Genomic DNA, 15,537 nt, shown 5'->3' with positions numbered 1-15,537 from the left:
CATGAGACTTGATCTGCACCATTGATCTCATAGATCCAATGGCTCATATGCATTCTCTCATCTGTTCTTCCTTAGCTTGATTTGCTTGCTTTTGATGGACTCTACATTATAAACATGGTTTTCTGCGATACTCCATTAACACACAGAACACTCATATATCGATGTATTTACTTAATATTGGATCGCCATCGATCCTACAGTGATCGATGGTCGATCAACACTCTACAAACAGGATTTAAGTCCTCAATGCATATATTTACAGAATCACTCGAAAAGTATAATTACACAGATACACGGAAATCCACAAACACACATGTATTATATTATACACAGAATTGAGTTACACCCTAAGGCATTTCAACCTTAGAAACAAGCTTCCTCTCGACTACATTGTGAACACTCTCTCGGCTTACAAATCTTTTACAATCACACTATATCTATCTATCACTATCTCACGATATATATAGAACACGCAAGTTCATCGTTTACAGGAATATTGGATCGGATCACTAAAAGGATCCGATCAATCCTCTGACAACCCCTAAATCTCTCTATATGCATATATATGTGGCAGATTACATTTAATAAAGTCTTGAGAGACTTTATCCATTCCATCATTTACTCTATTTTAAACAGATTTGTCCCCTGTTCAGCTCCGATGGTCCACCTCGTCCTCTTCTCTGCTTTGGATTACTCTTTTGATTAAGGGGGGTCAGATACTCTTGCATCAGATTCAAACCCACTTCTGTGTATCTCTTCGTGGATTTCCATCCCCTGTTGTAGAGCTGCCATGTTGGCTCAAGCAGTAAGAACACGGCAAATGCCTGGATGTCTGGTTTCACACCTGCACACTGCATTGCTTGAAAAGTCTTCAAGGCTTCCTCACTGTGCCCATTCTGTGCATATCTTGAGATCATGGCAGTGCAGGAAACAACATTTGGTTTTGGTATTTTTTGAAAAATCTTTTGGGCTTCATGCACATGCCCATTCTGCACATAAACTGTAATTATAGCATTCCATGAAACCAAATCTCTCTTGGAAATTTCCTGGAAAATATTGAAAACTTTATCAACAAGTCCCTTCTTTCCATACACAGCTATCATGATGTTCCACAAGACAGTGTCTCGTTTAGACATTCTATCAAACAATTCTCGAGCCTTGTCTATTCTCCCACATTTTGGATACAAATCCACTAGGGAACTCTCTACAAAACCATCAATCTGGCATTGGCTTCTAACTATTTCTTGGTGAATCTCGATGCCTTGTTCTAGAGCTCCCAGCTTGGCACAAGCCGAGAGAACGCTGGCATAAGTGAAGCGGTCAAGCCGGAAAATCGATCTCTGCATCTGGTGAAAGAGTTTCAACGCTTCTTCTGTAGGCTCATGGGGAGAATAAGATGTGATTAGCGTATTCCTAAAGCAGACATCTTGATGAAGCATTTTGTCGAACAATGTACGTGCGTCTGCCAAGCTCCCCAACTTGGCATACATGTTCATAAGGGTGTTGGTCAGAATTATGTTTGGCACAATTCCATTTTTATTCATGTGGGCATGGATTGGTTTACCTTCCCAGAAATCTTTCTTCTTAATACACTCCTGCAAGAGACAGCTATGTGTAAAATAGTCAGGGAGGTTGCTCCATTTCATTAAAAAAAAATCACAAAGCCTCTCTAATTTGGCCCTGATTACATAGCTTTCTCACGATCTCGGGAATGCCATTAGAAGCAATGGCTCCTCTAGTCACAATGCAACTGTTTTGGTTAGCAGCTCCTCCTTGAAGCTGAAGTGATGGCAATAGCCTCGCTTTGCTCTTGCTTGCATCTTCTGATGGAAAATCAAGCAAAGCGAATGGAAATGGTTGCGTTATAGCCATCGCCAGGGCCATTACAATGAGATTTTTATATATCTCATCTTTTTTTCATATATGTTTTATATGTTGTAGCCACCATCAAGGGTTTGAAATTTCGTTTTGGTTTCTACTACCCTCCATGATCTTTGTATCTACGCATTAATGAAACTTTAGTTGGAATTGAACGAGGGGCATGTCCATGTCTTCAATTACAGATCCAACTAAGAATCATTTCTTCATTGTTCAGCGTGTTAACACAAGTCATAAGACAGCAAGCCTCTCCACGTGTGTCCATTTGTTATAAAAACAAAAAGCAAAAATAGAAACAAATACATAAACACAAACATGTGAAGATTTTAAAAGATAGAGTCATGATCCCATCTCAGTCATTTGGTGCAGCTAGGAATGTCATTGGAACACGTCCCCGCTATCAGCGTCATCAAGTTTATTAACTAAAAGTCCAGTTAATAAATAATAATGGCTCATTTTGGCAACACAGCTATAAGATCAATCCTACAATTTATTTTTATTTTTGTGACTCCCAAAAGACACGACAATGATAAAACGGGAAAATTTGGAACTGGCGTGTGTAGCGTAGGAGATCCCTGTTACGCCGCACAAATCGTTGATGGTGTTGTCGAATTCTGGTATTAGATCTTATATACTCCATGCTTTTAGTATCTAATGAGATTTCCATTTGTAATAAATTATTTAATTATTTAACACACCAATAAAATAATATGAATCAAAAAGTATGATCATGCTTAACGGGATTCGTTGTCCATATTAAGATATTTAACACGATTATTAGGGGTAGATTCGCTTGGAAAGCGTTTATTCATTCACTTAATAATTCACAGTGCAAAAATAAAAATAAAAATTTGTAACAAATGCTTCACTACATTATTGAATTGGGTTTAAAATTATGGTTAGATTAACTAGACTTGAGTCATAAATTTGGTCAGAAATCCATAGCAATAGTCTTTGGTGCATTAACTACATATGCGCTTTTAAAGCTCCACCACTTTCTTGAAGATCATCCTCCACATTCTGATGAGATCTTCCTCCACATAAATCTTTTTATGTGAATTGTTTTGACTCTTAATATTTGTCAAGTAATTTTTTTAACTTTTAAGATCCTAAAGTCCAGTGAAACCAAACTCAAGAAACCCGTCCAACATTTTTGAATGAATGATGAATGTGAAAAATGAAAAGCATTTTTGGTTTTTGTTTGAATTTAAAGCAGATCATATATAAATATTTTGACTTTTTTGTGACCTGTGTTTAAAGTTGCAAAATAATGTTGAGTCTAAAAGTTTTTAAAGAATCTATTTTTACTAAATTTTTAATTATGGTCATTCACAAATTATAATATATTGAATTTGAGATATTACAATATGGTAATAATATTTTGTCAGTTATAAAAATATTTTATACTAATGTACAATTTGGTCATACAACAAGATTCTTTTAAATACAACATCAATATTTTTATTATCTAAAATTACTCAACAACTTGCATAAATTTTGGTGGGCATTAACCATAGTAAATCCACATATTGACATTTTTACTCAAAGTTAAATTATGCAAAAAAATAAATAAATAAATAAAATTGCATAAATAATGGTGGCCAACAACTCTTGGAAGATATGTTTTTTTTACCTGAATGTATATAACATCTCAAATAACTCTTGCACTATTCTAGTCATTTACTCTTCATAGTTGTGCTAGTTTAACATTATCAGAATCATTACATTCTTTTAAAACTTATTCTCTCTCTCTTTTTACTAAAGACATTCTCAGTTTATGTTATGATAATGCTACCAACCACCTCTATCATTTACATGACATAATGTAGTCTAAGCCTACTATGCTGAGTCAAATTGATTGTATTCGTATGATTAAATCTTATAGGAAGGTTTGAATTGATAGGTGAATTATATCATCAAGAACTTATAAATGCATAAATTGTTCATTTGGAAGTATATAATAATAACAATAAATTATAGAACCACTCACGTGGTTATGACTTTTATTTGATTGGTTTTTATCTTATAAGGAAAAATCATATTAAATTGTGGTAGGTGAACCATGGTTAGAAGAGGTACAAGAAGGAGTGGGGCAACTAAAGGGCCCAACATGGCGCCACCACAACAGCCAACTCCTACCACCCCACCCAATGATGGGGAAACCATCTCAACGCAAGAACAGATGTCAGCTAGACAAGTGTTGAATTTAATGAGATCATTCCAACACATGTCTGAGGCATTAATAAACCATTTGGAATGGGAGCATGGAGGACCTGTCATACAAAATGAAGCACCCCAAAACACTACAAGAAATGATGTACGTTGAGATTTGGAAAAGGTAAAATTTCCAAAGTTTTGGGGGTCCATAGATGGTCAATCTACAGAGGCATGGTTAGAAAGCATGGCTATGTGCTTTACCCTAAGAGATTACACCTCAAATATGAAGGCCAAGATGGCTATATTCTAGCTAAAGGGAAACGCACTATTTTGGTGGAAGACATTATTAACCTAATTGGGGATGGATATATCAGAAGTAACTTGGGAGCTATTTGAAGAAAAATTTAGAGAACGTTACCTGTCAGAGGAGTTCCTTGAGAGGCAACTAAATGAATTCAATGCATTAAAGCAAGGGAGTCGCTCACTACCAAAGTATGAGGCACGTTTCATGGAATTACTTCATTATGACTCTCACTTAAACACAGAAAATCTCAAGGTGAATAAATTTGTGTATGGATTAAATGTTAACATTCGGACCAAGGTTAGAATCTTAATGCCTCGCACCTTTCACGAGGCAGTTCGCGGGCAATCATTGCAGAGGAGGAGATCATGAGTAGTGAAACTAGTAAGTCAACAAGGCCCATAATATTAGGAGTACCAAGTGGAAACAATATGGAATGTAGAAATTTGCAAGGGGGTCTTGTGCTCAATCATCAAAGGTGGTCAGCAAGAAATCAAAGAACACCATATAGGCATCTAGCTCAGCATCCGCATAGGGTACCTCAACAAACTCGTCAACCGCACTGGCCTATGCGACAACACCAAGTCACACCACCTTAATACCGATCCTCTTTCTAGAAGAGTTCCATACCAACTCTCAGTTCAGTTGGTAGTAGGAGCCAAGCCCCTAAGAGGGGGTGTTGGACTTGTGGAGGTCCTCACTACGAGAGGGATTGCCCTCAAAAGATAGGTAATACCAACTCAGCTAAGAATGCACCTACAATGGGGGATCTGGAGAAGGCTCATCGCATCCATGCAGCGGTGAACAATCACCAGGTAAAACACTAGTCCACTGTGTCGGAAATCTCAGGTAATATTGATGGTATGAATTTTGTCATTTTAATAGATATAGGGGCTACTTTCATTTATTTCTCGAAATGCATTATCAATGATTAAACATAAAGCAATTGCACATTATGAATTTAGACATGTAGAAATGGCATGTGGTATGAAAAGAAATGTAGGAAGAATGGTAAAGGATTGTGAGGTGGACCTGGGTGTATGTAAGACCAAGGTATCCTTGTACTCTACAATTCTAGGAGTCTATGACGTAATTATAGGAATGGATTGGTTGGAGCGATGACGGCCAAAGAAAATCATTAAGGGGAAAGAACCGAGGGGTGTCCTTGAGGTTCATCTCCTCCATGCAACTAATGAAATTAGGTGAAAGGGATGTCAAATTTTCTCGGTGGTAGGTCTAAACAATAAGGGTGACTCTGAAAACCTTGATAAACATCCATTTCTTGTTGAATTTAAGGATGTATTTCTCGAAGAACTACCCGGCTACCCCCAAAAATGGAAATTGATTTCACCATCGACCTTAATCCAGGCACTGGGCCTATTGCAAAGGCACCTTATCATATGTCGTCTCTAGAGCTAAAGGAATTGCAGATCCAATTAAAGTAATTCTTGGACTTGGGGTTCATACGACCTAGCATATCTCTGTGGGGAGCCCCTATGATTTTTGTTAAGAAAAAGGATGGGTCTTGGCGATTGTGCATTGATTACCGTCAGTTGAATAAAGTGCCTATAAAAAATCAATACCCTTTGCCAAGGATAGATGACATATTTGATCAAATGAGGGGGGCGACTGTGTTTTCAAAAAGAGATCTGAGTTCAGGATATCATCAATTGAGAATAAAAGAAGAAGATATTTCGAAGACAACCTTTAAAACAAGAATTGGGCATTATGAATTTGTAGTTTTACCCTTTGGACTAACAAATGCCCCGGGTGTTTTCATGAGTTTGATGAACGGAATATTTCGGGATTACTTAGACAAGTTTTTGCAAGTCTTTATCGATGACATTTTGATCTACTCAAAGACCCCAGAAGAGCATGACGAACACTTGAGGATAGTCCTACAATGTCTTAGAGAAAACCAATTATACGGGAAGTTGTCAAAGTGTTCATTTTACCAAACCAAGATTCATTATCTTGGACACATTATCTCTGGGGATGGTATCGCAGTAGACCCAGTAAAGATCGAGGCCATCATGGAATGGCCAACACCAACCAATGTTCATGAAATACGAAGTTTCATGGGCATGGTAGGGTATTATCGTAGATTTGTCGAAGGGTTTTCAAAGATAGCAAACCCCATTACCAAGCTCCAAAGAAAGAACAAGAAATTCATTTGGACTGAAAAATGTGAAGAGGCATTCCAAAGGTTAAAGGTGTTATTAACGACAGCACCAATTTTGAAGGTGTCAGATATGGAACAAGAATTTTTGGTTTGCACTGATGCCTCCAAGGAAGGGTTGGGTTGTGTGTTTATTTAAGAAGGAAGAGTAATAGCTTATGCATCAAGTAAACTTAGAACCCACGAAGAAAACTACACAACCCATGATCTAGAAATGGCAGCAATTTTTTATGCACTAAAGATTTGGAGACACTACCTTCTAGGAAGGAAGTTTGATCTTAGAACTGACCATTGTGGGCTACAACACATATTCACTCTAGATCACTTAAATGCAAGACAAAGACGATGGTCTAAGCTAATTAGTGAATGTGATTTTGATATCACTTACATCAAAGGAACGGTAAATAGGGTGGTTGATGCTTTTAGGAGGCCGCGATATTTTAAGTGATTCCCTTAAAGACAAATTTGAGGGAGAAACTGCTTGAATTACAATTTAAAGACACTTGGTATCAGGAGGTTAGCAAAAGTCTGAGGGAGGATGAAATGAGGGTCCCAAAATATGAAGAATAATTCCTTGATAATGATGGGCTACTACGATTCCGGGGAAGGATATATGTGCCACCGAATGAAGATATACGCCAATTAATCTTAAATGAAGCACATCGCGCAGTATACATGGCACACCCTAGTGTTAAGAAGATGAGTGCAAACCTGAAACCACTCTTCTTTTGGAAAGGGATGAAGAAGGACATCGTGAACTTGGTAGCAAGATGCTTAGAGTGTCAACGAGTAAAAGTTGAACACAGACATCCAACAGGGTTATTGCAACCCCATGAGATACCAAAATCTAAATGGGAAGTTATATCAATGGACTTCATTGTGGGACTACCAATGACCTCAAGAAGACATGATTCCATATTTGTAGTGGTGGACACGTTGACCAAGAGCGCCCATTTCATACCAGTTAAGACTACATATAAGGCACCAGAAATAGCCAGAGTTTTTATTAATGAGATTATGAGATTGCATGGAGTGCCTAGGAAGATCATATATGATAGGGGAGCAGTGTTTACAGGAAGATTTTGGACCAGTTTCCAAGAATCTTTGGGAACCCAGTTGAACTTCAACACTGCTTATCACCTGGAGACAGATGGGCAGACATAGAGGACTAATCAAATCCTTGAAGACATGCTTCGGATGTATGTGATGGACCAAAAAAAGAGACGAGAGGAGTTTTTACCACTTGTGGAATTTGCTTACGATAATAGTTATCAGAGTTCCATCAAGATGGCGCCATTTGAGTTCTTATATGGAAGACCTTGCAGAATACCTCTTAGTTGGGACCGATTAGAGGACTGAGTATTAATAGGACCAGAAGTGGTGCAAGAGATGGAAGAACAAGTGACTATGATTAGGATGAGGCTAAAAGAAGCACAAGATCGACAAAAGAGCTATGATGATGCTCATCAAGTAGACCGAAGTTATGAAGTGGGGGATAGGATGTTCCTGAGAGTAAGGCCCCAAAAAATCTCTATAAAATTTGGAAAGAGAGAAAAATTGTCTCCACGGTTTGTGGGACCTTCTAAAATCTTAGAAAGGAAAGGGTTGGTGGCATATAGGCTTGCCTTACCTCCATCTTTAGTGCGTATGCATGATGTGTTTCATGTTTCTGTTTTACATCATTATATTTCATATCCTTCGCATGTTATTGACTTTGGTCATTTGCAGGTTTCGAACGAGGGAACAGTGATGACCGAACCAGTTTACATACTAGACCAGTGAACTTTGCAGCTTACACAATGGTTAGTGGACCAGGTTCCAATAGGGTCCGGTTTATCAGGTTGGTTTACCGATTAGTCCCCACAGGCCTTGAAAAGGTTGGTTTACCACCATTGGGGATTAGTCCACTGGGGCTTTTCTCCTCTCCACCTTAGAATTATATGCTCTACCTAGCTTATAAGGGTAAGCTCTACCTAGCTTATAAGGGGTAAGGAACCTTATATAGGGGTAGGGCTCCACTGAGGTGAGGAAGGTACAAAGCTATTCTCCACAACTTAGCAGGCTATTCTCCACTACCTTAAACCTTTTAAGGGGTTAAGGTCCAGTGGGACAATTATAGTCCCAGTTCAGCTACTTAGGAGGACATCGAGGAGATGCGTCACCATTTTCCTCACCTATTCCAAGGACTTCGAGACGAAGCCTATTATTAAGACGGGGTGTATGTAGTGCCCTGCTCTAGTTGGCTGACAGTGATATGACACTGAAATATATTTATCCCTAAGGTCCACACATTATTCTTTGAGGACCCCAGGTTGAGGATCCACGCACATGACTCTATTATTAGTGATTGAGATATTAATGGTTGTGATGTTTATGTATGTTCTCCATTGATATTATGATGAAGATAGCATTAATGGTTATGTATGTTATCTATTGGTATTATGATGATTGTAACATTAATGGTTAGGCATGTTCTCTATTGATATTATGATGATTGGAGCATAAATGGTTAAGTTTGGTCTCTATTGAATTTATGATGATGATGGCAGTAAAGGATATGTATGCTCTCTATTAAAATCATGATGATGATAAATTTGATGGATAGGTATATTTCTATTGATGTTACGATGTTGATAGCTTGATGGATATGTATGTTTCCATTGATGTTTTGATGATGATAGCCATGATGGAGGTGTCCCCTATATTATCTACTTGCATTAGTTCTGGTTCACAATGAACAATGATGCGAACGACTAGGTGATGTTAATGAGGCTATTATGACAATGAATAACACTGAGAAACCTTGTTACTGATGATTATTGAGTATGGCAGGAAACCACCAGAGGCACTCGCATATGACGAGTTGACGACAACTGGTTTGATGAAAAATTATATTATTTTATCTTTGAAATTCAAAGTCAATTTTGAAACCTGTTATATATGTTTATCTATATTCTGATGAGATGTTAGTGGTTGCAGGCACAGATTAGTTGCTTGGCCGAATGACTCACATATGGGTGATGGGGTTGTACAAATTGGATGGAACTGCATGGGAGGGGTGGGACAGTGTCCCTGATCTCACCCACTAGCACTCCCGCCGTGACTTGGGTTGGAAAGGTTGAAACACCTTCACCTTGAAGATCACGATATCATAAGGGCAGGTCCCAAATTTGGGTCGCTCATGAGGATTTTACTAGGGGGCGTGCATCAAGGTGGATTCCTTGATCCCTGACACCATTAGTCTCACTATAGCTAGCAACATAAGAGATGATAGTGGTCTCTGTCATTGCACCTATACTTTCCCCTCGTAGCCACTAAATGCTTGAAGGGCAAGTGGCGTGGCACCCTTGGAACTTCAAGGGAATTTCTTGAAGGGCACAACCAACTTGGCACCCTTGGCATCACAAATAAACTATTAGGCGTGGCACCCTTGGAACTTCAAGGGAAGTTCTTGAAGGGCACGACCAAAACTTGGCACCCTGGGAATCAATAAAAATAAATAAATTAATAAATATAATCAAGATATGAAAACCATGTAAATTCACATCAAATGGTAAATGATGAGTAGAACCGAGGCAATTAAATCAAGAATAAAACTTGGGTTAAGGGAATCATAGGAAGAAATAAAATATTTTACCTTAAAAACTCTACCTTAACCTTAATCTTAAAATAGTTAAACCTAATTAAGAGAAGAGGATGGTGAATTAAAATAGGATTAATAAATTAAATTTTAGAGAAATTTAGAGAACCTCCATGTGGCAACAACCAACAAAAGAATATCCATCTAAGAGATAACTTGAGTTAAATTAGGGAGTAGATAGGGGATCAAATATTGACTTATCAGTTGACTTTAGTAATGAACACAAATTAAGGAGTAAAAAGGGGGATCAACAGGCAACTAGGAGAAGAATATCAATCTTGTTGAAGTGAGGAAAACATTAGTTTTAAATTAAAATTTAAGTAAATAATTTTGGAGACCCTTGATAAGAGAGTGACACGTGGGTGGATGAATAATCAAATTATTGAAATATAAAAAATAATTAATTATGCATGACATGCCAAGTGTCACCTATGAGGACTCCTATAAAAGAAGGGGCAAGCTAGGGGGTCCGCGGGGAAGAAGAGTACCCAAGGAGTAAGCTGGGAGGTCAACTGATGGGTCATTGCATTCGGATCAAGTACGTTGTCATTCACACTCGGAGGTGACTGACAATAAAGGAAGACAAGTAATGGCAAATCAAGTGGAATCTCGTATTTTGGTGAACAGTACCTATGTGTTACAATATTCTTTTGTATGATTTCTTTATGGCTTTAGTTAAATATAGTTAAATTTTATGATATGTTCAGTGAAATGAATTTCAGAGATGTGTTAGATAGTGCTTAATAAATTTGAATTCCCAATGTTTTTCTCTTCTTGTTGTATTTTATTTTGATAAAAAAAAATATAGTATAGGATTGGTCCTTACGTATTGGAAGCAAACACCTCTCCCCCTAATCCTAACATCATAGAGGAAATTGTTATGTTGAAGTGGAGATTGGAATTAACCAAGGACTTACTCATGACTACACTACTACATTTGGCTGGAAATTCCGATGGAACAGATAAAATCGAAAAAAGTGTCGGAAGTTAAATGTATTTTTTGCTTCTTTTTCTAAAATATCGATGCCCGTCAAATATTCAACGAGAGTTCTTTAATTGTCGAATATTCGACGGATTGTCCTATCTGATTGATTATTCGACAATTTTCATATAATCCCTAATGTCATCGAATATCTGACATGCATTCTTTTACCGTCGGATATCCGACATTATATCAAATATGAAAATGTGTTGTCCAATTTTCGACAAATAACAAATAACCATTGCATTAAGTTCAATTCCATCATTAATGGCTTTTTTTGCTGACAACATCTAATATGGGACTGCTTTATGTTGATCAGTTTAATAATTATAAATAAATATAATATATATATATATATATATATAATAAATATAATATATATATATATATATATATTAGTTGTGATTGTTTTGAAATGTTGTAGACTTATTTTGAGGTTAATTTTGAACAAAATCATCACTAAAAGTTTGGTGACAAAAAATGTAGCATAACATTTCTCAAGGAGACCAAGGATACGGGCAAGGATCGACATCGAGAGCTTCTAGTAAGGATTGAAAATGTTATTTCCCTTGTAGAAATTGTAAGGGCTTGAGGCCAAGGAGAGTTCTAATAAAATTAACTAAAAAGAATTGTAGAGACTATGGACACGTTGAAGGCAGACATGAATATGATCCATTTTTAAGTAATTTATTATGTCTTTTTATTGTAGATTGTCTTTGTAAACGTTTATATGTATATTGTATTTTACATTGTATGTGTATTGTAAGTTATATTATCTTTATGTTGTAAATGTATTTTATAATATTCTTTTGGGAGGTGTTTGAACTATGTTGTCATTTTGTTGTGGACTAGAAATATTATTTGATTAAGGATCGATTAAGGGGTTAATTACTTTATGGGCTTAAGGATAAGGGGTTATTAATGTTTAAGTGTTTAGGGTTAGGGTTTAGGGGTTTAAGGGCTTGGTGGAATGGGGTTAAGGTGTTAGGGGGTTAATGTATGTTTAGGGGGCTAATTTGGACCTATAGCATTTAAAGGTTAATCATGGGATTTTACGGAGAATTATTAATAAATTTTTAAAGTATATTATGAAAAATATGACACTAAGAAAGAGAATATGACATTATAATGATGAATGAAAAATATGATCAATACGTTTTTTATTATGGTCCTGATTATATTGTCTCAAGAAGTGTCTCACTTCCTACATGACAAGAAAAGTAACCCCTTATAATTTTTCAACATATTCTTAAATATCTTGATAAATTGCACAAGCAATATCATTGATTTGTTGTCTTTGTTTCTTTCTCTTTGCTGTCTTTTTTTCCTTATATATTATATTTGTAAATTATTGTTATATCGACATTTTAATATTTGTTATATACTAATATTACTTTATTGGTTGTAATTGTATAGTATTGGCCCCCTAAGGCATTGCTCGATGAGGAAGAGGTGGTTGTAGTACAAGCGTCTGTTCAAAAACATGGAGCGATTAATATTGAGGATCAAGCTAATCATCATATGGAAGAAGATAATGATGTTGATAACATAGTTAAAGAAGATGGGACAAATAGATTGATCCAAGATACATTTAATAATATTGGAATGAATGTTGATGACAACCAATATGATCATCGTGCTTTTGATTTACCTGTATTTGATATGGAAACTAAACCTCTTTATGAAGGTTCAAAAACATCTCTTCTTTGTTGTATTGTTGCTGGTCAACTTAAAGGTGGTGAATGGCTTGTCAAACACATTTGTGACACAACTCCTAAGGTATGTAATATATTTTGTGACATTCAGTACTATATACATGATAAAGCGTTTATTTTTTCCATTATTTTTAATGTTAGTACATTCATTTGCATCATTTCATTAATGTGTAACATTTGGATGCAATATATACGATTAATATTGTTTAGTACATTAACCAATACTATTTTTTATGTTGTAGATTATTAGGTGAATTTTTGTTACCATCGTCAAATGTTTTACCTCATACGTAGTGATATTTACATGAAATTATGAAATATATTTGAATGGTACATGCCCTAATGATGATATTCTCTATTATAAAGAACATGCGTTGAAAGAAAAATGCCCAAAATGTGATGAGAGTAGATACCAAACTGATGAAGTAACAAAAAAGGTGTCTCACAAGGTTCTTCGTTATAGTCCCATAGTTCCACATATGCGCCAATTTTTCAGGTGCAAAACTGTAGCAAAACTTATGGATTACCATGCAATGAATAGAAGTTCATATGGTGTTCTTCGAATGCCTGCAGATGGATCTTCATTCAAGAATATAGAGGAAAAGTGGCCAGCTTTAAAAAAAAAAAAAACTTTGTAATCTTAGGCTTTCATTACCAGTTAACGGTGACAATCCATTTCGAGAGGCCAAATCTACTTACTCGGTGTGGCTCATTTTTGTTATCAACAATAAAATTCCTCCATGGAAGTCAATAAAGAGGGAGGGAACAGATAATGTTGAGAATGATTGTTCCAGGTATTAATTTGTTTAGAATAATTTATTTTAGCACAATAACATCTCATTTGTCTTGTTTGTTTCATAATTATGTCATCTACTTTTTTGTTAGTTTACTCATATGTGTTCAATTATGCCTTAATTATCTTTCATATTTTTTTTTACTTACTCATATATTTAGTATTATGTATTGTATATTCAATCAATTAGGTAAGTACCAAGTCAAAGATATAAATGTATATATCGAGCCTCTTATCAATGAGTTAGTGAAGTTATGGAACGGTGTCATTATGTATGATATCTCTAGAACAGTAGTTGCACAAAGGAAATTTGAATTCCATGTAATGCTTGTATGGAAAATTCACGATGCCCGATCGCTAACACATTTCTATGGTATGTTATAACATTACCTTGCACTTTAATAGTATTTAAATTTATGAAGTTCATTTTAAGTATGTTTTTTTAAATAGTTTGACCTTCATTGTACATACTTAAAATAATTGATATAAAAATTATTCCATTTTTTGCAGGTCTACAAACAAAGGGTAAATTTTTTTGTTCGGTTGTGGTCCTAAGTTGAAATCTCATCGTTCAAGAATCTTAGGAAATGAGGTGTTTGATGAGTATAGCCACTTGTTTTCTAAGGACCATAGGTACCGAAGCATTGAAAAAATTAACAAAAAAAATAATTAATTAATGGGAAAGAAGAGATTGAATTAAGACCATGGAGAATGACACCTCGTGTATGGAAGTTGTAATATAATAGAGTCTTTCAAGGTATGGATCGAATTGTCTATGTATCAATATACATGGTATATTTGAATTATTTTATCTTTTTATGGCATTTTATTCACTGTACTAATTGACATGTTATATTGTTGTTATAATATATTTAACTATGATACACGTTATAGGTCGTGAAGGCATTAATAAGAGGGAACTTCCACGAGAAATGAAAATTTATCTCGAGCAATTCAATAGACTCCCTTAATATGAGGACCTGCAAATTATTTATTTGTTTCATACAATGCATTCTAGGAAGAATGTAACAGAGACCTTATGGCGAATCTTAGATGGAAGAAGAGACAAAGAAAAAATTGTCAATATTAATGTAATGACATTAAGGAGGTCAACCATGCATTGCAAAGTGTGATTCATTCAAACAGCGATGGAGACGGCCAAAATATAAGCACCCTTCCATGGTTATTGACAGTGCAGCAAAGCCATCATGTTGAAGAGGTTATTGAAAAAATTAAATTTCCAACTGGATTTTCTTCAAACATAAAGAATATCTCAACAAAGAAAGGTGAATTAGGTGGGCTAAAAAATTCATGATTGGCATACGTTCATTAAGGTAATTATTTTTGTGCATATTTTATACATTTGTGAAATATCTTGTTAATCAATGTTTTTTTTCTACTATTTTGGGAAAAAATAATGATCAATCATTATTTTTGTTATAGTATGTTCTACTTTTATCTCTCCCAGAAAATTTTGACAACAATTTCAAACCAGTTATATATGTTCTTGACAAATACATGAGGTAAGTGGTGATTTATGTGCAAAGTACAATTTGTTCAATAAGTTGTTGTGTCGCATATTTTTTACTACATGTGTTTTTCTTGTCATCATGTACTATATTATACTTTTTTTGTTGAAACATATGATTTGCTTGCTTCATTTCTAGATGGTTGTCATCTAAAGAAATAAATAAATAAAAAGATATAAAGTATTGGAGAAGACAAATTCCTTGTCTAATATGTGAAATGCAAAAGTATCTACCTCCAACATTTTTCAATTCACAAGAACACTACCTCATACACCAAGTTGAGGAGATTGAAAAGTGTGGACTTGTACACACAAGATCAATGTGCATGGTTGAGAGGCACTTGAAATCACTTAAGGCTTTGGT

At 35.6% G+C, this 15,537-nt stretch overlaps 1 protein-coding gene across 1 annotated transcript in view; it reads left to right on the top strand.

Annotated features, from left to right (window-relative positions):
* The window catches only part of LOC149224631 (uncharacterized), a 447,397-nt gene extending 434,815 nt beyond the window's left edge, over positions 1–12,582 (top strand). The window contains exon 6 of the mRNA XM_089386200.1: positions 12,554–12,582. Within this exon, the coding sequence (XP_089242326.1) occupies positions 12,554–12,567 (14 nt within the window). The 3' untranslated portion in view covers positions 12,568–12,582. The remainder of the gene's footprint in view (positions 1–12,553) is intronic.
* The last annotated feature ends 2,955 nt before the right edge of the window (positions 12,583–15,537 follow it).

This window comes from Pinus tabuliformis, chromosome Q (assembly GCF_031772625.1).
Source record: "Pinus tabuliformis cultivar Carrire ecotype Pingquan chromosome Q, CPIR1, whole genome shotgun sequence".
Classification (NCBI taxonomy): domain Eukaryota; kingdom Viridiplantae; phylum Streptophyta; class Pinopsida; order Pinales; family Pinaceae; genus Pinus; species Pinus tabuliformis.
This window is presented reverse-complemented; position numbering and strand designations above follow the sequence as displayed.